Here is a 25,162-nt window from a genome sequence, read left to right as displayed (position 1 = left end):
ACCATGCAATCATCCAAAGTGTACAATTAATGGTTCACAGTATCATCATGTAGCTGTACACATATTATCACAACTCAATTTTTCTTTCTTTTTTTTATGAAAAATACAAAAATACTAAAAAAGCAATCAATTTCAAAACACATAACAACAATTAATGTAGAACAGATTTCAGAGTTTGGTATGGGTTATGATTCCACAATTTTAGGTTTTGCTTCTAGCTGCTCTAAGATACTGGAGACTAAGAAATATCACTATAATGATTCAGCAATCATACCTGTTAAACCCTACCTTCTCTGTATAACTCCACCATCAACTCTGATCTTTCTCCCACTCTTTAGAGGTATTTGGGCTATGACCATTTTAGCTTTATCATGTTGGAAGGGGCTATTGATAATATGGGATAGGGGGGATGGAACTAGTTGATGCTCTGGAGAGGCTGCCCCCTCTGCATTTCAGGATTTATCTGGTCTAGGGACCCAATTGGAGGTTGCAGGTTTCTGAAAAGGTCCCCTAGTGGATGGAATCTTTGTGGAATATATATATATATATAATGCCCTAAGTGTTCTTTAGGATTGGCGGGAATGGTTTTGGTTGAGTTTGGTAAGCTATGATAGGTAGCAATGTCTAACTGAAGCTTGCATAAGAATAACCTACAGAGTAGCCTTTCAACTCTATTTGAACTTTCTCAGCCACTGATACCTTATTTGTTACACTTCTTTCCCTCTTTTGGTCAGGATGGCATTGTTGATCCCATGGTGCCAGGGCCAAGCTCTTCCCTGGGAGTCATCTACCACGCCATCAGGGAGACTTTCGCCCCTGGATATCATGTCCCACATGGGGGGAGGGCAATGATTTTACTTGCAGAGTTGAGTTTAGAGAGATAGTGGCCACATCTGAGCAACAAAAGAGGTCCTCCAGAAGTAACGCTTAGGCATATCTATAGTTAGGCTAAACTTCTCTGCTACATACATAAGCTTCACAATAGTAAGCCTTAAGATCAAGGACTTGGCCTATTGATTTGGGTGTCCCTAATGTTTGACACAGTATCAGGGGTTTCCCCAGTGGTAAAGTTTAATAATTCCATATTTTTTCTCCCATCCCTCAAGGGACTTTTTGATTATCTCCTTAATATACTCTTGGATTTATCCAGTCACTACATTAAGCTATACAGGATGAAAGACCCTCATTCTTATTCTGGGCTCCCTTTGTTTGGATTGTTTAAATGATTTATCCAGACAGGTTGGGTTAGATTATGTGCTACAGAAAATTAGGTTCTAGACAAAATAACCTTTCCTCCTTTGTCTCAAAGTCTGTTTTTTGGGGGGTGGGGGGTGGGGGGTAGGGTAAGTATGGCTATCAATTATCCCAGGTTTGAGTTATGCACAAGTAAAGAAACTGATATATAAAATATATTGACTTATCAATTTAGTGGTCAAGGCACTTCCCCTTTTAGCCTCCTGCCTCAAATTTTGTTGACCAATGGGTCAGCAATGAGGAGGCCTGCTTGATGTGGTTTTTACTATGGTACTTTTGGTGTACATTTCTATCTTTTTCTAAGTAAATTTCTTTCTTTCTTTCTGTTTTCATAATTGTAATTTAATACAATGTAAGTTCAGGAGTGCAGAAAGTACCAACTATTGACCTAAAGATTCCAAGTTTATATTTATTTTTAAAGGAAAAATCACACAAAACAAATCCTTTGTCAAATCAAAGATTGGTATCATATGGGGGGAAAATGAGACACTAGAGCTCATTGCTTATTTTTAAAAACTAAACACCTAAGTGAAATTTTATCATTAGAAGCGACACAAAGGTAATGAAACAGAGAGGTAACAGAAATACCTCAATATTTAATTTTTGATTGGAAAGGAAATGAGATACCCAGAATAAAATTTCATTTGCATGGTAAAGTAAAACCTAAAGAAACGACTCTTGAAAAGTTTTTTTTAATTGAAATGGAAAAGTAAAGACCAAAAAGACATACCAAAATAGCCAGGAAATTTTGCTGCAACAAGTAATCGAATTCTTTTCCTTTCTAATACTGTGTGCTTTTACCAAGAGAAGACATTTAGGCCAATTTCCTTAGAAAACAAAATACTATTTACCAATGATTTACAAACACATGTGACATATACATATACTCACTAATGTAGTCCTTTAGAAGATCAATATTTCATATATATAAAGCTTGTCAATTTGAATTTATAACTGTAATAATACAAGAGTAATTAAATAATATAAAGGAAAAATGAAATAAAGTTGACTTACCCAGAATGAATAGGGCTTGAGACAAGATTGACATTGTCCAAGGTGTCTGCAGCCCAGCTGTAATGTCTAAGAGAATCCGAATCAAATTCCCTTGTGAATGTTAGATGCTGAAAAATAAAGCAGTATAACTGCATTAACAACCCACACAAGACACTTTGCTTTTATAAAATATATATGAATTTTTCTAGAATCCAGATATTATGACATTCAAAATATACAATTTTTAAATCCTACTCTATGAAGGTCTACATTAAAGTCTGAGTACAAAAAAGTTAAAAAATAAAGTCTATTGATACAGTTTTGTTTTTTAATCTTCTAAGAAAGCACTTTGGGTAATTTGCACAACAAAAGGATCATCATAGAAGCAATTTTCAACCATGATTTTAAGTACTTCAACATATCTCCAAATTAATTTTATAATAGTTGTAAAATTCTTTCCCAGTTCTCAAAATAAAAATAATTCAATCTTGATGACTTATGTTCCCAAGTGGGACAGAGTAGATATAGCAGTAGTCTAGTGCTTCTGCCAAGGAAGATAGATAAAACATGGTAATCATGTCTGAACGCAGCCAACAGCAGCTGAGACATCAAGAACTAGAGAAATTAATTAGGGAGAGAAGAACTCGGAGTGTTAAATTGACCTTTTTATGCAATTTCAATTATCAATGCTTGCAGAATTTGAGTTGTGAACCTACAACAGGGGCCACTTGCTGGGAAACAGAAAGAGGAGATTCTGGTGGAGATTTGGGTAACCTCAAGTATTCGGTTTTCTGCCAAGAACATTTGCTGAATTTTGGGGCTGTGCAAAACAGGAAGCTAAAAACCTAATCAGAAAATCCCTGTAAAAGTAGAGCAAAGCTTTTTGACAGTTTCATGAGAAAAGCCTTTCATGGGACCTGTAAGGGGGAGGAGACTTGAAGATTGCCCCAAGATTTCAAATATGGAACCTGAAGAGCCAAGACAAACCAGAGGGGGTCTGAGCTTTACTAGAGTAGCAAATCAGCTTCATTTCAGTAAAACCTTGGTCAGATCAAAATGATCAGCAACCTCTATCTGCCTAGCAGAGGAAGTATGAATCCTCTCTGGAGGAATATATCATCATCTATATCTACAATTTTTTAATATACTATGCCCAGTACTAATCAACAATTGGCAAGCATGGATAGACCACATTAAAGAAAAATAAAGACGAAACTCCAGACATTACAAACAGACCCCAAGGTCATCTAAATATTGAGGTCCACTAACAAGAACATTGCAAAATAGATTAAAAGAGAAAAAAATACATAAAAAGGTAGAGAATTCAACAGGGTCCTGGAATATACCTAAGAAGGAACTTAATGAACATTCGTTCAGTTCTTAATACAGTAGCAATTCTGGACTATACATAATAAGAGTTAACTTATTATGTTACTTACATATATACTTATACTTATATAAATATGTATATTTCAATGGAAAAATATGTAAAATGTAGCATAGACAAAAAAAATCACGGAAAACACAGAAAACATCAAGAGAACTGGAGCACAGTTACACATTTGAAAATATGTTGAAGAAAGGACTCCTAGAAGTTGGAGAAAGGAAGAGAACAATGCAGAAACTATGTTTAAAGTGATAATTGCTGGTCTGGGAAGATGTAGGTTGAGTTCAGCCCTGCTCCAAGGAAAAGTCAGAGACGGGACAGGAGATCAACTAAGATGGCAATTCAAGAGTGCAGCTGACCTGGGAGAGCCTTCTGCACTACATAGGGCAGCCCTGGTTGCAAAAGCTGAGAAACTGAGAAGCAGAAAACTGGAGTCTAATGTGGAAGCACAGAGCCCACAGGAGTGCATGGACAGGGAGACGGGGAGGTGGGAATAGGAAATAAGCCAAGCTGCGCTCCTTGAATATGCTTCTCTCATCAATACAGCCCCAGGACCCGCAACTCACTCACTCCACACCCCACACACCAGAACTCCATCACCCACCCCCACTTCCCATGCTCGAAGTGCCCCTGCTCCCCCAATCCCCAGTGCACATAACTGCCCTACACCCCCACCCCAGGTGCAGCCCAGCTCACCTCTCTTGCACTCCTTCAGAGCACTGCCTCCTCTTCTGCCCTGCTCCCTAAAGGCTTTTGCGAGCACATAAAGGCTGCCAGTGCATACCTCCATACCCAGGATACACACACCCCCTCTGCCGCCCACAGTGTCACATAGCCTCACCTGCCCCCTCTGAGCTCTGCACATCAGTTCACGGCACTTCTAGACCGGCACATGCGCACAGCCTCTAATCATGTCCTTCAGGTCTGGGAACACCAGTTTATAGCACTTCTAGACCCACGCATGCGCATAATCCTCAGTCATGCTTCCCAGCTCTGAGAAAGCTCTGACCTGCGCAGCTGGGTCATATCCACCCCCAGCCCATGAAGACATAATGCCGACCAGCTGCCATAACTCTGTAAATGAGCACAAAGGGCCCCACTCCCTAGACCAGTGCACACCAGGGTTATGCCCCTCAGACCTGTGTACCTGCACAGCTAAAGCCTCCCTGGCTGCTGGGCACCCACGTTCAAAAACATCAGCATAACATCCTTAACCTGCACCTATACCTTTGCTGCAGTGCAATGCATCACTACACTGTTGTGCCCTGTCCTGTACCCTGCATCCTGCTACACATCCACTCGACAAACACAAGGCTTTAGACACTGAAGGAAATCAACTACCAAAGTAAGTCAGTCAAGATATTTACATGGCATGAAAACAACAAAAGCTTACTAAGCATATCACAATGCAGAAGATATAGCCCAGCCTAACAACCAAATTAAAATGCCAGAGGAGACACAGATGTTGGAACAACTAATCAAAGATGTTCATATAACTCTACTTAATAAAATAAGTGGGATGGAAGAGAGGGCCAAGATCACAGTTTAGTGAGGTATAGGATTTAATTTGTCCTCCAGAGCATCTAGTAAATAGCCAGGAACAGTACAGAACAACTTCTGGGGCCATGTCAGTGACTGGACACACAAAATACCCCAGTTTGAACCAGCTGGACTGGCTGAAAACCCACCTAGAATCGTGAGTTCCCCAAACTGCAGTGGCCAGTGCCTCTCCCCCACTAGCTGCTTCCCAGAGGGAAGGGAAAAGGGCTTTACCAGCAGCAGGGGCTGAGAACAACCAAGCTCCAATTGTGGAATTAATTAACAAATTATGACTACTAAAAATAGGTCCCCAGCTCAGCTGAACCTCAAGTCAAAGCGGAGGTTGCTGGTTTTTGCCCTGGCACAGAGGGAACAGGGCTGACAGAAAAAGAAAAAACAAAAAAAGAAACAGAGGTTATTTGGATCAGATAGCCCATAATACTTGAAAGGGTCTGAGCCCTGAAGGAAAGTAGGGGACACATAGGACCTGAAGGTACACAAAACAGCATACCAACTTAAGTTCTTGATTGGCAAACCGGAATGGGAGTCCTGCCTGAAAAGGATTTTTCTCTTTCTTTTTTGTGACTGTGTTTCTATGACTTGATTACTCTTTGGATACAGCTGTGAGGCTTCTCAGGCTCCAACCGCCCCAAGCAAAGGAAAAATTAAGCTTGTTTGAGTCTTTGTCTGTAGTCTGTGCCTTCCCCAGGAGAGGAGTGGGGCATAGCTCAGGTGGTTTTCCTCCCTCAAGGAATTCAGACCCCAGGATCTGGAAAAGGGAAGCAATTAAGGCCAACCTACAACCTCTCCTCTATTTCAACCATGCCCCCAGCAGGGAGAGTCTGCTGAAATATTAAAGGTACCGCATCACTTTATGCTGGTGGGACCTGCAGGCAGACAAGGAAAAATGTTGAGCCCAGAGGCTTCATAGGGAAGCCTTTCAATCTGCTGGGTCTCACAGTCAGGGAAAACTGATGCAGGTGACTCTTTCCTCCTGAGAGGAGGCCAGTTTTGTCTGGGAAAATCTGGCTGGGGTCCTTAATACCTAAGTAGATTCTCCTAAGGGGGATAAAAAGGCACCATACAGGCAGGGCAAGAAACAAAACAAGAACTGAAAAATTCTGACCTGTTAAAAAAACCTAAGCTAGAGGTCCAGAATAAGTGGAATTGAATGTCAAAGAACAGATAGACAACAAAGTCATCAAGCAAGAAAATCCTAGGCAAAAAAAAAGTGAAACAATCTCCACAATGAACTAATTAAGGTAATTAAATGCCTAGACACCAGCAAAAAATAGCAAATCATACTAGGAAACTTGAAGATATGGTCCAGTCAAAGGAACAAACCAACAATTAAAATGAGATACAGGAGCTGAAACAATTAATTCAGAATGTCCAAACAGACATGGAAAACCTCATCAAAAATCAAATCAATGAATTGAGGGAGGATATAAAGAAGGTAAGGAACGAACAAAAAGAAGAAATTGAAAGTCTGAAAAAACAAATCACAGAACTTTTGGGAATGAAAGGTACAGTAGAAGAGATGAAAAAAACAATGGAAACCTACAATATCAGTTTTCAAGAGGCAGAAGATAGGATTAGTGAACTGGAGGACAAAACATCTAAACTTCTACAAGCAAAGAAAATACAGGGAAAAGAATGGAAAAATATGACCGGGACTCAGGAATTGAATGACAACATGAAGCACATGAATATACATGTAGTGCGTGTCCCAGAAGGAGAAGAGAAGGGGAAAGGAGGAGAAAAACTAATGGAGGAAATTATCACTGGAAATTTCCCAACTGTTATGAAAGACTCAAAATTACAGATCCAAGTACAGCAGCGTACCCCAAACAGAACAGATCCAAATAGACATACTCCAAGACACTTACTAATCAGAATGTCAAATGCCAAAGAGAAAGAGAATCCTGAAAGCAGCAAGAGAAAAGCAATCCATCACATAGAAGGGAAGCCCAAGAAGACCATGCATAGATTTATCAGCAGAAATCATGGAGGCAAGAAGACAGTGGGATGATATATTTAAATTACTAAAAGAGAAAAACTGCCAACCAAGAATTCTATATCCAGCAAAATTGTCCTTCAAAAATGAGGGAGAAATTAAAACATTTTCAGACCAAAAAAAAAAAATCACTGAGAGAATTTGTAACCAAGAGACTAGCTCTGTAAGAAATACTAAAGGGAGCACTACAGCAGATATGAAAAGACTGGAGAAAGAGGTGTGGAGAAGACTGTAGAAATGAAGTAAAGGTAAAAAGAAGAAAAATTAGATGTGCTCTATAAAATCCAGAAGGCAAAATGGTAGAAGAAAGTACTGCCGATACAGTAATAACACTAAATGTTAATGGATTAAACTCCCCAATCCAAAGATATAAACTGGCAGAATGAATTAAAAAACAGGACCCATCTACCTGCTATCAACAGGAAATGCATCTTAGACCCAAGGATAAACATAGGTTGAAAGTGAAAGGTTGGGAAAAGATATTTCATGCAAACAACCATCAGAAAAGAGCAAGAGTAGCTATACTAATACCCAACAAATTAAACTTCAAGTGTAAAACTGTTAAAAGAGACAAAGAAGGGCACTATGTATTAATAAAAGGAACAATTCAACAAGAAGACATAACAATGATAAATATTTATGCACCGAGTCAGAGTGCTCTAAAATACATGAGGCAAACACTAAAAAGAGAAATAGACACATCTACCATAATAGTTGGATATTTCAATTTTCTGCTCTCATCAATGGACAGAACATCTACACAGAGGATCAATAAAGAAACAGACAATTTGAATAATACAACTAACAAACTAGACTTAACAGATATTTATAGAACATTACACCCCACAACAGCAGGTACACCTTTTTCTCAAGTGCTCATGGGTCTTCTCCAGGATAGACCATATGCTGGGTCACAAAGCAAGTCTCAATAAATTTAAAAAGACTGAAATCATACAAAACACTTTCTCAGATCATAAAGGAATGAAGTTGGAAATCAATAATAGGCAGAGTGCCAGAAAATTCATAAATATATGGAGGCTCAACAACACATTCTTAAACAACCAGTGGGTCAAGGAAGAAATTACAAGAGAAATCAGTAAATATCTCGAGGCAAATGAAAATGAAAACACAACATATCAAAATTTATGGGATGCAGCAAAGGCAGTGCTAAGAGGGAAATTTATTGCCCTAAATGCCTCTATCAAACAAGAAGAAAGAGCAAAAATCGAGCAATTAACTGTCCACTTGGAAGAACTAGAGAAAGAACAGCAAACTAACCCCAAAGCAAGCAAAAGGAAAGAAATAATGGAGATTAGAGCAGAAATAAGTGAAATTGAGAACATGTTAAACAATCAAGAAAATCAACAAAAGCAGAAGTTGGTTCTATGAGAAAATCAGTAAGATTGATGGACCCTTAGTGAGGCTGACAAAAAGAAGAGAGAGGATGCAAATAAATAAATTCAGAAATGGAAGAGGAGACATAACCACTGACCCCAAAGAAATATAGGAAGTAATGAGAGGATACCATGAACAACTTGGATGCTAATAAACTTGACAATGTAGATGAAATGGACAGCTTCCTAGAAAGCCATGAACAACCAACATTGACTCAAGAAGAAATAGACGACCTCAACAAACCCATCACAAGTAAACAAACTGAATCAATCATTAAGAAGCTCCCCCAAAAGAAAAGTCCAGGGCCAGATGGTTTCACATGTGCGTTCTACCAAACATTCAAGAAAGAATTAGTACCAATCCTGCTCAAACTCTTCAAAAAAAATTGAAGAGGAGGGAAAGCTACCTAACTCATTCTACGAAGCCAACATCACCCTCATACCAAAGCCAGACAAAGATAGAACAAAAAAAGAAAACTACAGACCAAATTCTTACTGAATATAGATGCAAAAATCCTCAATAAAATTCTTGCAAATAAAATCCAGCAGCACATTAAAAGAATTATACACCATGACCAGGTAGGATTCAACCCAGGTATGCAAGGATGGTTCAACATAAGAAAATCAATTAATGCAATACACCATATCAACAAATCAAAACAGAAAAAACACATGATCATCTCAATTGATGCAGGAAAGGCATTTGACAAAATTCAGCATCCTTTCCTGTTGAAAACACTTCAAAGAATAGGAATAGAAGGGAACTTCCTCAACATGATAAAGGGAATATATGAAAAATCTACAGCTAACATCATCCTCAATGGGGAAAAAACTGAAACCTTTCCCTCTAAGATCAGGAACAAGATAAGGATGTCCACTATCACCACTGTTATTCAACATTGTGTTGGAAGGTCTAGCCAGAGCAATTAGACAAGAATAAGAAATACAAGGAATCAAAATTAGAAAGGAAGAAGTAAAACTCTCACTGCTTGCAGATGATATGATACTATATGTTGAAAACCCGAAAAATACATAGCAAAATTACTAGAGCTAATTAAATGAGTACAGCAAAGTGGCAGGTTAAAGGATAAACGTTCAAAAATCTGTAGTGTTTCTATACACTAGTAATGAACAATCTGAGGGGGAAATCATGAAAAAAAATTCCATTTACAATTGCAACCAAAAGAATAAAATATTTAGGAATAAATTTAACTAAAGAGACAAAAAACCTATACGGAGAAAACTATAAGAAATTGTTAAAACAAATCACAAAAAACCTAAATAAATGGAAGGGCATACTGTGTTCATGGATTGGAGGACTAAACATAGTTAAGATGTCAATTCTACCTTAATTTGATTTACAGATACATTGCAATACCAATTAAAATCCCCAAAACTTACTTTTCACAAATAGAAAAACCAACAACCAAATTTATCTGGAAGGGCAGGGCGCCCCAAATAGCTAAAAGTATCCGGAGAAAGAAAAATGAAGTTAGAGGTCTCATGCTACCTGACTTTAAGATGTATTACGAAGCTACAGTGGTCAAAACAGCATGGTACTGGCATAAAGATAGATATATTGACCAATGGAACCGAATTAAGCATTCAGATATAGACCCTCTCATCTATGGACAATTGATCTTTGATAAGGCAGTCAAGCCAACTCACCTGGGACAGATGAGTCTCTTCAATAAATGGTGCCTAGAGAACTGGATATCCATATGCAAAAGAATGAAAGAGGATCCATATCTCACAACCTATACAAAAATTAACTCAAAATGGATCAAAGACCTAAACATTAGATCTAAGACAATGAAACTTTTAGAAGAAAATGTAGGGAAATATCTTAGAAATCTTATAATAGGAGGTGGTTTATTAGACCTTACATCAAAGCACAACCATTGAAGAAAGAAATAAAAAAATGGGAACTCCTCCACTTTTGTACATCAAAGAACTTTGTCAAGAAAGTAAAAAGACAGCCTACACAATGGGAGACAATATTTGGAAATGATATATCAGACAACGGTCTATTATCCAGAATATATAAAGAGACTGCTCAACTCAACAACAGAAAGACAGACAACCCAATTACAAAGAGGGCAAAAGACTTGAACAGACACTTCTCAGAAGAGGAAATACAAATGGCCAAAAGGCACATGAAAAGATGCTCAACTTCCCTGGCTATTAGGGAAATGCAAATCAAAACCACAATGAGATATCATCTCACACCCACCAGAGTGGCCATTATCAATAAAACAGAAAATGACAAGTGCTGGAGAGGATGTGGAGAAAGAGGCACATTCATCCACTGTCAGTAGGAATGTCAAATGATACAAGCGCCGTGGAAGGCAGTCTGGTGGTTCCTCAGGAAGCGAAGTATAGAACTGCCATATGACCTGGCAATACCATTGCTAGGTCTCTACTCAGAGGACATGAGGGCAAGGACACAAACGGACATTTGCACACCAGTGTTTACAGCAGCATTATTTACAATTGCGAAGAGATGGAAACAGCCCAAATGTCCATCTACAGAGGAGTGGCTAAACAAGCTGTGGTATATACATACAATGGAATATTATGCAGCTGTAAGACAGAATAAAGTTATGAAGTATGTAACAACATGAATGGACCTTAAGGACATTATGTTGAGTGAGATTAGACAGAAATAAAAGGACAAATACTGTATGGTCTCACTGATATGAACTAACATTAATGAATGAATTTGGAGAATTTCAGTATAAGAACAGAAGTCATCAGGAGATAGAAATCAGGTGGATATTGGGTAATTGGAAGTGAACGGATACAGAATGTGCTATGGGACTGATTGTAAAAATTCAGAAATGGATAGCACAATACTACTTAACTGCAATACGATAATGTTAGAACACTGAATGAAGCTGAATGTGAAAATGATAGAGGGAGGAGGCCTGGGGACACAAATGAAATCAGAAGGAAAGATATACAATAAAGGCTGAGAATGTATAATCTAGGAATGCCTAGAGTGTATAATGATGGTGGCTAAATGTACAAATTTTAAAATGTTTTTGTATGAGGAAGAACAAAGAATGTCAATACTGCAGGGTGTTAAAAATAGATGGCAATTCATATTTTAAAACTTTAACTTATGGGTGAGACTAAAGCAAAAAATGTTTACTTGCTACAAATTTATATTTTGACTAGTGAATTTTCTAATATAACTTATGTGGACAGCTTAATTGAACATTATAAGTACATGGAACCTTGAGTAGGACATGAGATTTTGTAGGTTTGTCTAGAGTGATTGCCCTAATAATTTCCAGAGTGATTTGAACAGTGAACAAAAAAGTATTTGCAAAGTCCCCTTGGGGGAAGGGTAAGAACGGGGGAAAATTTAACTTCCCCGAGTGGAGAATTCTTGATATTTTTACAAGCAGTGGGGACAACCAAAGCAATAGGCTAAGCCCCCAATCGTGGGGTTTGTTCATTACAACCCCACAAAGGATAGGCTAAGCCTACTTACAATTAGGCCTAAGAGTCACCCCCAAGAGAGCCTCTTTTGTGGCTCAGATGTGGCCTCTGTCTCTCAACCAACATGACAAGCAAACTCACTGTCCTCCTCTTCTCTACATGGGACATGACTCCCAGGGAGTATGGACCTTCTTGGCAATGTGGGACAGAAATCCTAGAATGAGCTGGGACTCAGCATCAAGGGATTGAGAAAACCTTCTCAACCAAAAGGGTGAAGAGTGAAATGAGACAAAATAAAGTGTCAATAGCTGAGAGATTCCAAACAGAGTTGAGAGGTTATCCTGCAGATTATTCTTATGCATTAAATAGATATAACCATTTTAGCTAAGGTGTAATGGAGAGGCTGGACAGAACTGCCTGAAAATGTAGAGCTGTGTTTCAGTAACCATGTTTCTTGAAGATGATTGTATAATGATATAGCTTTTGCAATGTGACTGTGTGATTGTGAAAACCTTGTGTCTGAGGCTTCTTTTATCTACCTTATTGACAGACAAGTAAAACACATGGATTAAAAATAAATAAATACTAGGGAGAACAAATATTCAAATAAACTTAGTAGATTGAAATACAAGTGATCAATGAAAGGGAGAGATAAAGGGTATGTTATGAATTTTTTTCTATTTTCATTTTATTTCTTTTTCTGAATTGATACAAATGTTCTCAGAAATGATCATCATGATGAATACACAACCATGTGATATATTTTGAATTACTGATTATATATGTAGAATTGAAGGATCATATGTAAGAATGTTTGTGTTTATATGTTGGTATGTTCAATAAATAAAAATTTTTTAAAAAATGAATGGGATGGCTAAAGACATAAAGGAGATCAAGAAGACTGTAGAAGAGCATAAAGAGGAATTTGAAAGAATAAACAGAAAGATAGCAGATATCACAGAGATTAAAGACTCTGCTGACCAAATAAAAAACATACTAGCAGCACACAACAGCAGATTTGAAGAGACGGAAGAAAGGACAAGTGATATAGAGGACAGGATACCTGATTTCAAAATCTCAAAACAGCAAATGGAAAAAATCAAATTGTATCTCAGGGAAATGATAAACAAAAGAAAGCATGCAAATATAAGAATCATTGGTGCCCCAGAAGGAAAAGAGAGGATAAGGGCTAGGAAGAGTAGTTGAGGATAAAATGGGGGAAAACTCCCCAACTCTCATAAAGCACAGAAATATACAAGTCAAAGAAGCCCAACAAACTCCAAACAGAATAAATCCAAATAGGTCTTACCCAAGACACATACTAATCAGACTGTCAAATGTTGAAGAGAAGCAGAAAATCCTGAAAGCAGCAAGAGAAAAAAAATCTACTACATACAAGGGAAACCACATAAATCTGAGTTCAGACTACTCAACAGGCGCCATGGAAGTGAGAAGACAGTATTATGATATATTTAAGATCCTGAAAGAGAAAGACTTCCAGCCAAAAATTCTATACCCAGCCAAACTGACCTTAAAAACTGAGGGAGAAATTACAATTTTCACAAACAAACAAATCCTGAAAGAATTTGTCAACAACAGACCGGACCTACGAGAAATACTAAAGAGTGTTCTGCCAGTTGAAAAAAAAAGAAACAAGAGAGGGAGGTCAGGAGGAGAGCACAGAATTAAAGAGTATCAGTAAGGGTAATGTCATGGTTAGGGACAGGTGTCAACTTGGCCAAGTTGTGGTACCTGTTTATCTGATTGGGCAAGCGCTGGGCTGTCTGTTGCAATGAGGACATTTCATAGGATTAGGTCATGATCACATCAGCTGCTTCCACAGCTGATTCCATTTGTAATCAGCCAAAGGGGAGTGTCTTCTGCAATTAGTGATGCTAAATCTAATCATGGGAAGCCTTTTAAGGAGGACTCAGAGGAGACAGGTTCCATTCCTGCCTTGGCTGGTGAGCCCCTCCTGTGGAGTTCATCCAGGCCATCCATCGGAGTCATTGGCTTCGCAGCCTACCCTGTGAATTTTGGACTCTGTGTTCCTATGGTCACGTGAGACACTTTTATAAATTTTATATTTGCAAGTGTTCCCTGTTGATTCTGTTTCTTTAGAGAACCCTAACTAATACATCTTGGTACCAGGAGTGGTTCTTAAGAAACAGAATCTTAAAAATGGGTTTTTATGAATGGCTTTCTACTCTGACTGGACTCAGAGACACTAAGGACTCTGATTCCCATAATCAGAATGACACTCCCAATCCATGGAGTGAGTTGGCAAAGGAGATAGTCAAAATATCATCATTTGATTCTCCTAATGCTTCACTTGTACGAAGCCAGACTCTGGGGGATAATGTTTCTGACAGCTTTACAGAGTTTTGTAGAAATAAGAGTTATAGAGATGTTGGTTGGTTGTTGTTAGACACACTGTCTACATTAAGGGGTGAAAGGGATGGGCTTAAGGCTTCAAACGAGAAGCTTAACGCCGTCTGAAAGATGTAGACGTTTCTCTGAGTATCCTGAAGGAAAATCTTATTTCCTGTAGCTGTAGACTTGAGGTCTCTGAAAATCAGACTCAGAATCTTATTGTTAGAGTAGCAACTTTACAACGTAAACTGAAACCTCAGTCTTGCATGGTGTCTGCCGTTAAAGTGAGGGCATTGATTGGAAAGGAGTGGGACCCTGAAAAATGGGATGGTGACATATGGATTGATAATGATGTTGGGGGTGAGGTTGAAACCCTAGACCATGCTGAGCCTTCTCTAGATAACCCTGTAATAGTCTGCCCTGAGGACATAGCTGCCCCACCTCCAGCCTGCCTTGAGGAATTGGCCACCCAACCTCCTCCTGAAGGGATTAGCCCTAGAGTTATTAATCCTGTTTCACCAGATGAAACTGCAAATGAAGGCCCTGAAGCAAATGGCTTGGAAGATATTTCTAATTCTTTTCATGTCCCACCCCCACCACTCATTTCTTCTAGACCTATAACTAGACTAAAGTCCCAACAGGTCCCTAAAGGTGAGGTACAAAGTATCACACATGAGGAGGTACGTTATACTCCAAAAGAACTGTGTGAGTTTTCCAATTTATATAGACAGAAATCAGGGGAATATGTGTGGCAATGGAATTTAAGAGTGTGGGATAATGGTGGGAGGAATATAAGGCTGGATCAAGCTGAATTTATTGATATGGGCCCACTAAGCAGAGATTCTGCATTCAATCTTATAGCTTGAGCAGTTAGAAAAGGTGTTAACAGCTTGTTTGAGTGGTTGGTTGAAACATGGATCAAAAGGTGGCCAACATTACCTGAGGTTGAAATGCCAGAACTGCCCTGGTATAATGTAGATGAGGGGATCCGGAGGCTTAGAGAGATTGGAATGTTAGAGCGGATTTATCATGCAAAGCCTGCTCCTACACCCCAGGAATGTCCAGAGGATGCACCTTTTACCAGAACAGTGAGAAATAAGTTTGTGAGACTAGCACCATCATCCCTCAAGAGCTCTGTGGTTGCACTTCTCTGTAGGTCAGATATTACTGTAGGAACTGCTGTCACTGAGCTGGAATCCTTAAACACAATGGGGATGACAGGATTCTGAGTTGGCAGAAGCCAGGTGGCAGCACTTAATCACCAAAGACAGGGTAGACGCGGCTATTATAATAGACAACAAACTCAAAGGAGGCATCAGAATTATATGACACGCAGAGATTTGTGGCATTGGCTAGTAAATCATGGGGTGCCTAGAAATACAATAGAAGGGCAGTCTACTAAATTCTTGTTGGAGCTGTATAAACAAAAGAGTTCTAGGTCAAGGGAATAGAAGTCTAACCTGAATTACAAAAACACAGAGTCACGGCCCCTTAATCAATTTCCAGACTTGAAACAGTTTACAGACCCTGAGCCCCTTGAATGAAGGGGGGGGGGCAGGTCCCTATGGGGGAGAAACCTGTTACACTGCCACAAATTTATACTGTTAACCTTCCTCTAACTCTTCCGCAAGGAGACCGACGGCCTTTTACCAGGGTAACTGTGCATTGGGGAAAAGGAAATGATCAGATATTTCGGGGATTATTAGACACTGGTTCAGAAGTGACATTAATTCCAGGGGACCCAAAACATCACTCTGGACCACCAGTCAGAGTGGGGGCTTATGGAGGCCAGGTGATCAATGGAGTTTTAGCTCAGGTCCATCTCACAGTGGGTCCAGTGGGCCCCCGGACCCATCCTGTAGTTATTTCCCCAGTTCCGGAATGTATAATTGGCATAGACATACTGAGCAACTGGCAGAATCCCCACGTTGGTTCTCTAACTCGTGCAGTGAGGGCTATTACGGTGGGAAAGTCCAAGTGGAAGCCACTAGAACTGCCCCTATCAAGCAAAATAGTAAATCATTAGCAATACCGTATTCCTGGAAGGATTGCAGAGATTACTCCCACTCTTAAGGACTTGAAAGATGCAGGGTTAGTGATTCCCACCACATCCCCATTCAACTCTCCTATTTGGCCTATGCAGAAAACAGATGGGTCTTGGAGAATGACAGTGGATTATCGTAAACTCAACCAGGTGGTAACTCCAATTGCAGCTGCTGTTCCAGATGTAGTATCATTGCTTGAGCAAATCAATACATTCCCTGGTACCTGATATGCAGCTATTGATCTGGCAAATGCTTTTTTCTTAATAGCTATTAGTAAGGACCACCAGAAACAGTTTGCTTTCAGCTGGCAAGGTCAGCAATATAATTTCACTGTCCTACCTCAGGGGTATATCAACTCTCCAGTCCTGTCATAATCTTGTTCGCAGAGACCTTGATCGTTTCTGCCTCCCACAAGACATCACATTGGTCCATTATATTGATGATATCATGTTGATTGGACCTAGTGAGCAAGAAGTAGCAACTACTCTAGATTTACTGGTAAGGCATTTGCGTGTCAGAGGATGGGAGATAAATCCAACAAAAATACAGGGGCCTTCCACCTCAGTAAAATTTCTAGGTGTCCAGTGGTGTGGGGCATGTCGAGATATCCCTTGTAAGGTGAAGGATAAATTGCTGCATCTGGCCCCTCCCACAACCAAAAAAGAGGCACAATGCCTAGTTGGTCTTTTTGGATTTTGGTGACAACATATTCCTCATTTGGGTGTGCTACTCCGGCCCATTTATCGAGTGACCAGAAAAGCTGCTAATTTTGAGTGGGGACCTGAACAAGAGGAGGCTCTGCAACAGGTCCAGGCTGCTGTGCAAGCTGCTCTGCCACTTGGGCCGTATGATCCAGCAGATCCAATGGTGCTGGAAGTGTCAGTGGCAAATAGAGATGCTGTCTGGAGCTTTTGGCAGGCCCCTATAGGAGAATCACAACGCAGACCCTTAGGATTTTGGAGCAAAGCCTTACCACCTGCTGAAGATAACTACTCCCCTTTTGAGAAACAGCTTTTGGCCTGCTACTGGGCCTTAGTAGAGACTGAATGCTTAACCATGGGCCACCAAGTTACCATGAGACCTGAGTTGCCTACCATGAGTTGGGTGTTGTCTGACCCACCAAGCCATAAAGTTGGGCGTGCACAGCAGCACTCTATTAAAATGGAAATGGTATATACAAGATAGAGCCAGAGCAGGTCCTGAAGGCACAAGTAAGTTACATGAAGAAGTGGCACAAATGCCCATGGTTTCCACTCCTGCTGCCACATTACCTTCTTTCCCAGACCAGAGCTATGGCCTCTTGGGGTGTTCCTTAAAGTGAATTGACTGAGGAAGAGAAAACTCAGGCCTGGTTTACAGATGGTTCAGCACGATATGCAGGTACCACCCGAAAGTGGACAGCTGCAGCATTAAAACCCCTTTCTTGGGTGTCCTTGAAGGACAGTGGTGAGGGGAAATCCTCCCAGTGGGCAGAACTTCGAGCAGTGCACCTGGTTGTTCATTTTGCTTGGAAGGATAACCGGCCAGAGGTGCGTTTGTATACTGGCTCATGGGCTGTTGCTAATGGTTTGGCTGGATGGTCAGGGACTTGGAAAGACCATAATTGGAAAATTGGTGACAAAGAGGTCTGGGGAAGAAGTATGTGGATAGACCTTTCGGAGTGGGCTAAAAACATGAAGATATTTGTGTCCTATGTGAATGCACACCAGAGGGTGACTTCAGCAGAGGAAGATTTTTTTTTTTTTTTTTAAAGGAAAGACAGAGAGGAAGAAGGAAGGATAGAAGGAAGGAAGGAAGGAAGAAAGGGAAACATCTTTAAACATTTTCTTGTTTTATTGTATTTTGTTTCTTTGTTTTTTGTTACATGGGCTAGGGCCGGGAATCGAACCGAGGTCCTCCGGCATAGCAGGCAAGCACTTTGCCCGCTGAGCCACCGCGGCCCGCCCAGCAGAGGAAGATTTTAATAATCAAGTGGATAAGATAACGCGTTCTGTGGATACCAGTAAGCCTCTTTCCCCAGCAACTACTGTTATTGCCCAATGGGCTCATGAACAAAGTGGTCATGGTGGTAGGGATGGAGGGTATGCATGGGCTCAGCAACATGGGCTTCCACTCACCAAGGCTGACCTGGTTACCGCCACTGCTGAGTGCCCAATCTGCCAGCAGCAGAGACCCACACTCAGCCCCCGATATGGCACCATTCCCTGAGATGACCAGCCAGCTACATGGTGGCACGTTGATTACATTGGACCACTCCCCTAATGGAAGGGGCAGCGATTTGTTCTAACTGGAATAGACACATACTCCGGATATGGGTTTGCTTTCCCTGCATGCAATGCTTCTGCCAAAACTACCATCCGTGGGCTTACAGAATGCCTTATCCATCGTCATGGTATTCCACATAGCATTGCTTCGGATCAAGGAACACACTTCACAGCAAATGAAGTGTGGGAATGGGCACATGCTCATGGAATTCTCTGGTCTTACCATGTTCCCCATCATCCAGAAGCAGCTGGATTGATAGAACGGTGGAATGGCCTTTTGAAAACTCAATTACGGTGCCAACTAGGTGGCAAAAACTTGAAAGGCTGGGGGAATGTTCTCCAGGAAGCTGTGTATGCTCTGAATCAGCGTCCACTGTATGGTGCCGTTTTTCCCATAGCCAGGATCCGTGGGTCCAGGAACCAAGGGGTGGAAATGGGTGTGGTGTCACTCACCATTACCCCTAGTGATCCACTAGGAAAATTTTTGCTTCCTGTCCCTGCTACCCTGAGTTCTGCTGGTCTACAGGTTTTAGTTCCAAAATGGGGTGTGCTTCCTCCAGGAGAAACAACAGTGATACCACTGAACTGGAAGTTACGATTGCCACCTGGTCACTTTGGGCTACTTATGCCTCTGGATCAACACACCAAGAAGGGGATTACATTATCGTCTGGGGTAACTGACCCTGACTATCAGAAGGAAGTAGGACTGCAACTACATAATGGAGGTAAAGAAGAGTTTTCTTGGAATATAGGAGATCCCCTGGGGCATCTATTAGTACTACCATGCCCTGTGATTAAAATCAATGGAAAACTGCAACAACACAATCCAGGCAGGACTACTAATGGCTCTGAGACTTCAGGAATGAAGGTTTGGGTCACCCCACCAGGCAAAGAACCACGGCCAGCAGAAGTGCTTGCTGAGGGGAAAGGGAACCTGGAATGGGTAATGAAAGAAGGTAATCATAAATATGAACTTCGACCACGTGATCAGTTACAGAAACGAGGACTGTAATGCTGTTTTATTCATGTTATACTATTTAAGTTGTAAGATATCAAGTTTAAGAACGAATGTTGCCCAAGGATTTGCACCCTATTCTGGAGAGATTTAATGTGCTTCCAGTTATATGCAGGACAGTTGAGTATTGTCAGGTAAAAGAAAAAAATGTGTGCTTATTTGTTTTCATTTGGAAATTAAGTATGGTCTAAGGTGATATATATATATATAGGTGCCAAGCTGACAAGGGGTGGACTGTCATGGTTAGGGACAGGTGTCAACTTGGCCAAGTTGTGGTACCTGTTTATCCGATTGGGCAAGCGCTGGCCTGTCTGTTGCAATGAGGACATTTCATAGGATTAGGTCATGATCACGTCAGCTGCTTCCATAGCTGATTCCATTTGTAATCAGCCAAAGGGAGTGTCTTCTGCAATTAGTGATGCTAAATCTAATCATGGGATGCCTTTTAAGGAGGACTCAGAGGAGACAGGTTCCATTCCTGCTTTGGCTGGTGAGCCTCTCCTGTGGAGTTCATCCAGGCTATCCATCGGAGTCATTGGCTTCGCAGCCTGCCCTGTGAATTTTGGACTCTGTGTTCCTATGGCCACGTGAGACACTTTTATAAATTTTATATTTGCAAGTGTTCCCTGTTGATTCTGTTTCTTTAGAGAACCCTAACTAATACAGGTAACTTAAAGGATAAAAATAGAAAGAGGGAAAGAATATATAGATCTGACAAATAAAGTAGAAATGAGAAATGATGGATTCAAGAAACGCCTTTTCAGTAATAACTTTGAATGTTAATGGACTAAACTTACCAATTAAAAGATATAGATTGGCAGAATGAATTAAGAAATATAATCCAGTTATATGCTACTTACAAAAGACTCGTCTTAGACACAAGGGTATAAATATATTGAAAGTGAAAGGATGGAAAAAAGATTTTTCACTCAAGCTGTAACCAAAAGAAAGTAGGAGTAGCTATACTAATATCAGACAAAATAGACTTTAAATGTAAAGACATCGTAAGAGACAAAAAAGGACACTATATATTAATTAAAGGGACAATTCACCAAGAAGATATAACAATCATAAATGTATATGCTCCCAGTCAAGGAGCTCCAGAGTACATGAGACAGACATTGGCAAAACTGAACGGAGTGACAGATGTTTCAACAACAATAGTAGGAGATTTTAATACACCACTCTCCTCTATAGATAGAAGAACCAGACAGAAGATCAACAAGGAAATAGAAAGCGAAACAACTTGATAAATGAAATGGACCCAACAGACATATATATAGGTCATTGTATCCCAAAACATAAGGATATACATCTTCTCTAGTACTCATGGAATATTCTCCAGGATAGATCATATGCTGGGGCACAAAACAGGTCTTTATAAATTTAAAAACACTGAAATTGTTCAAAGCACTTTCTCTGATCACAATGGAATGAAGCTGGATTGCAATAACCAAAGAATGAGAACATTCACAAATGGAGATTAAATAAAAACAATCTTAAACAACCAGTGGATCAAAGAAGAAATTGCTAGAGAAATCAGTAGCTAACTGGAGATGAATGAAAATGAGAATACTATTTATCACAACTTATGGGATTCAGCAAAGGCTGTGCTGAGAGGGAAATTTATTGCCTTAAATGCCTATATTAAAAGACAAGAAAGAGAAAAAAAAAAAAAAGTAAAAATTGAGGACTTAACTGCTCACCTGGAAGAACTTAAGAAAAACAGCAAACTAACCCCGAAGTAAATAGAAGAAGAGAAATAACAAAGATAAAAGCAGAGGTAAATGAATGGGAGAACAAAAGAACAATAGAAAGCATCAACAAAACCAAATGTTGGTTCTTTGAAAAAAATCAGTAAAATTGATGGGCCACTAGCAAGACCGACAAAGAAAAAAAGACAGAGGATGCAAATAAACAAAATCAGAAATGAGTAGGGGTGTGTTACCACAGCCCCTGAAGAAATAAAATAAATCATAAGAGGATACTGTGAACAACTATATGTGAACAAACTAGACAACTTAGATGAAATGGACAAATTATTGGAAACACACAAACAAGCTACACTGACTCAGGAAGAGATAATTGCTGAGAACGTTCCAAATCTGATTGAAGATATCCCCCAGATTAAAAAAAAAAACAACTCAAATTTTCTCTTGCTACAGATGCACTTGCTACTGAAAACCCAGTAAAACGGCAGTCAAGTATTTAAACGAACACACACACATGGAGAGAGAGAATAGAAGAAAAGACACCAGCAGGAAAACAGAAGGACTGGTTGAAAGTCTGTTTAAAAAGTGACTTGACTCCCATAATCCCCTAGTTGATTATGATAGCCAAATAATCGCCATGACCCCCTAAACCATAGCAGCAAACTAGAGATTATTTTCTAAGGGAGTTAAAAAAATATCTCTGGTTTGAGTGATGATAGTACAGTTGAAGACAAAGGTAGCATACTGAAAATGGGAATTAACTGAGAGTATAAATATGAAATGTTCAGAGTCCCAGCCTCCCAGAACACAAACAGCTAGGGGTAGAGCCTAAAGGCAGAAAATGGGAAACGCTTTCTCTGGGAAGTCTGATAGGCTGATTGAGATTTCCCAGAAAAAGTCCCAGGCTTATCTTGCAGTAGAAATCATGGATGATAAGCCAAACACCACACAGAGGGCATGCAAAGAGCTTATTAGTAAGCAGATAGCCAAAAATCACTAGACAGTTAAGAAAAGTATCTAATATGAAAATTAGAGTTAACAAACAAAGCAAAACCTTTAAGGAAACAGATTTTTCAGGGAGAACAAAACAATGTTCATTAATATTCTCAGAGAGTGATAACATCTTTTTATATCTGTAAAACAACAAAAAGTTAAAAAAAAAAAGTACTCAGAGTAAAAAGAACTTTTAGAAAATAACAAACATGATAGCATAACAATTGAAAAAATACTCATGGGAAATAGAGGAAAATTAAAATATATATATATATAATAAAATAAATAAAATGCTGTCAAAAAAAACAAAACAAAACAAAAACAGAAATTCTAGAAGGAGAAAATAATGAAATAGAGAAGAAATCAATGAAACAATTCAAAAATTTTTCCCAGAGTTGAATATGTACATTTCCACAGTCAAAGGACCTACTAAGTGACCAGCACCATAGATGAATATAGACCCTGCTACGCACATCATCACGAAATTTCAAAAATTGGAGACAACAGAAAATCATAAAAGCATAGAAAGAGGAAAGATGGTCACATATGGCAGACTTCCATCAGACTTTTCAACAGCAAAAAAGAAGTTAAAGGCAATGGAACAATCCCTTCAATGTTATGAAAGGAAATATTTCCAAACTGGAATTCTATAACCATCTAACCAAAAAAGCAAAAGGGAAAATATAATTAAGACATTTATAGATATATATGTATACACATAATCTCAAAAATATATTTCTCATGCACCTTCTAAGGAAACTATTAGAAAATGTATTCCACCAAAACTAAAGACTAAACTAAGAAAAAGGAAGACCCAGGATCCCATACAAGAGAGAACAAAGGGCATCTTTAAGTAATGATGAAGGAAATCCCAAGAGGACATCTCTTCAGTGGGTCTAAAAGTAACTTGACAAGAAAGTGCTAAGAGAGTTATGTAGATGAAACTGATAGAACACCTAATGAGTGTGAGCATATTGAGAGGGGTTTTGCATAACTAGGGGAAAGTTTGTGGGTGATATGTACAAAGAACACCAAGCAAACTAAAAATCTCCAGAGAAAACAAAATATTGTACCAAAAAGGAACAGCAATCATAATATACCTTACATCTGTGAACAGCATGTCATAGACATAATAATATAAACACAAGTTCAACCAAAATAAAAAAGAACTCTTTTGAGGAAAGGGGGAGGGGAAATGGGAAATATATGTGGTGGGATAAGGGAGGTATAAAAATATGAAGTTTTATTTTACATTTTTGAAAACCAATAAATAATGCCTGAAATGAACCAAAGAACCCAGCAATAGTAACATACAATTTTTTTTAGGGACATGGAAGCAAGTGATAAAAGAGTCATCAAAAAGTGTTCTAAATGGACATTTACACAATGGTGTTTATGATGGCAATATTCACAATTTGCAATGGATGGAAGTGGCCTAAGGGTCCAAGGATTGATGAATGAAAGGGCAAATTCTGGTGTATGCCTACAATGGAATATTGAGTGGCTACAAGAAAGAATGAAGTTGTGAAACATGCAACTAGGTGAATGGATCTTGAGGACAATATATTGAGTGAAATAAGCCAGAAATGAAAAAAATATATATTACAATGCCTCACTGAAAGGGACTATAATGGGCAAACTCTAAGAACTGAACCCAAGAGCATACATTATCAAGGGGAAATTTATTGTAAAGTTTCTTAAATTGTAAACTCTTACAGCAGTCACTATTCCTGAGTTGTAACTGTTATTTCTAAATTCTGAGGTGCTGAGCTCTTTGTGTATAACCTGGTTGGTCCCTGGAACTTTGGATATCTGTGAGACACCTGAGACTCAGAGCTAGAGTTCTGCAGCTCTGAAAGTCAGCATTATCCCACACAGCAACTGTTAAAAAAAAAACCTGAAAAAGAGATGAGACTTCAATTAGAGATATTAATAAAGCAAATCTGATTAGGACTGAGGTAAATCAGAATAAAGCATAAAGGATGACATAGAAAAAAAAGATGATAAATGTGTTTTAAAACTTCAACTTCTGTGTGAGACCCAAGGAAGAGAAGTTTATTTGATACAAAACTTATATTTTCTGTAGCACTCTATCTAATCTAACTTGTATGGTCAGTTTATTCAAGCACCATAATTAACGGAATCTTGTATAGGGAGTGAGATCTTATTGGTTTGAACAGGTTAGTGTGCTACCTTGATACATCCCAGAATAATTATGTCAGAGAATAAAAAAGTATTTGCAAAGCCTCCCTTGAAGGACTGTGGGAAAATGTGAAAATATTAAACTTGCCCACCTGGGGGAATTACAGATATTCTAGAATGCATTGGAGACTACCAATTTAATAGGCCTAGCCCTTGATATCCAGACTTGCCCTTAAGAAACTTATTCCTGAAGAGGAAAAGCTAAGCCTACTTATAATTATGCCTAAGAGTCATCCCCAGAGAACTTCTTTTGTTCCTCAGATGTGGCCTCTCTAAGCCAACTTGGCAGGTAAACCCGCTGCCTTCCGACCCGACATGGGACATGACTCCTGGGATTATATAGATATTCCTTTTTAGTTTTTAGTGGATTTGAATAGCTAGAAGGAAATAGCTGAAACTATTGAACTGTAATCCAGTAGCCTTGATTCTTGAAGATGATTATATAACTACATAGCTTTTACAATGTGACTGTGTGATTGTGAAAACCTTATGCTGACATTCCCTTTAACCAGTGAATGGACAGATGA

The 25,162-nt window shown here is 39.3% G+C and overlaps 1 protein-coding gene across 28 annotated transcripts in view; it reads right to left on the bottom strand.

The window, feature by feature from the left end:
- ANK3 (ankyrin 3) overlaps positions 1-25,162 on the bottom strand; it is a 715,267-nt gene that overhangs the window by 89,342 nt on the left and 600,763 nt on the right. For all 28 annotated transcript variants that reach the window (XM_077125230.1, XM_077125228.1, XM_077125251.1 and 25 more), the window contains one exon: positions 2,269-2,375. In XM_077125230.1, the coding sequence (XP_076981345.1) occupies positions 2,269-2,375 (107 nt within the window). The remainder of the gene's footprint in view (positions 1-2,268; positions 2,376-25,162) is intronic.

The sequence above is a fragment of the Tamandua tetradactyla genome, chromosome 13 (genome assembly GCF_023851605.1).
Source record: "Tamandua tetradactyla isolate mTamTet1 chromosome 13, mTamTet1.pri, whole genome shotgun sequence".
Taxonomy (NCBI): domain Eukaryota; kingdom Metazoa; phylum Chordata; class Mammalia; order Pilosa; family Myrmecophagidae; genus Tamandua; species Tamandua tetradactyla.
This window is presented reverse-complemented; position numbering and strand designations above follow the sequence as displayed.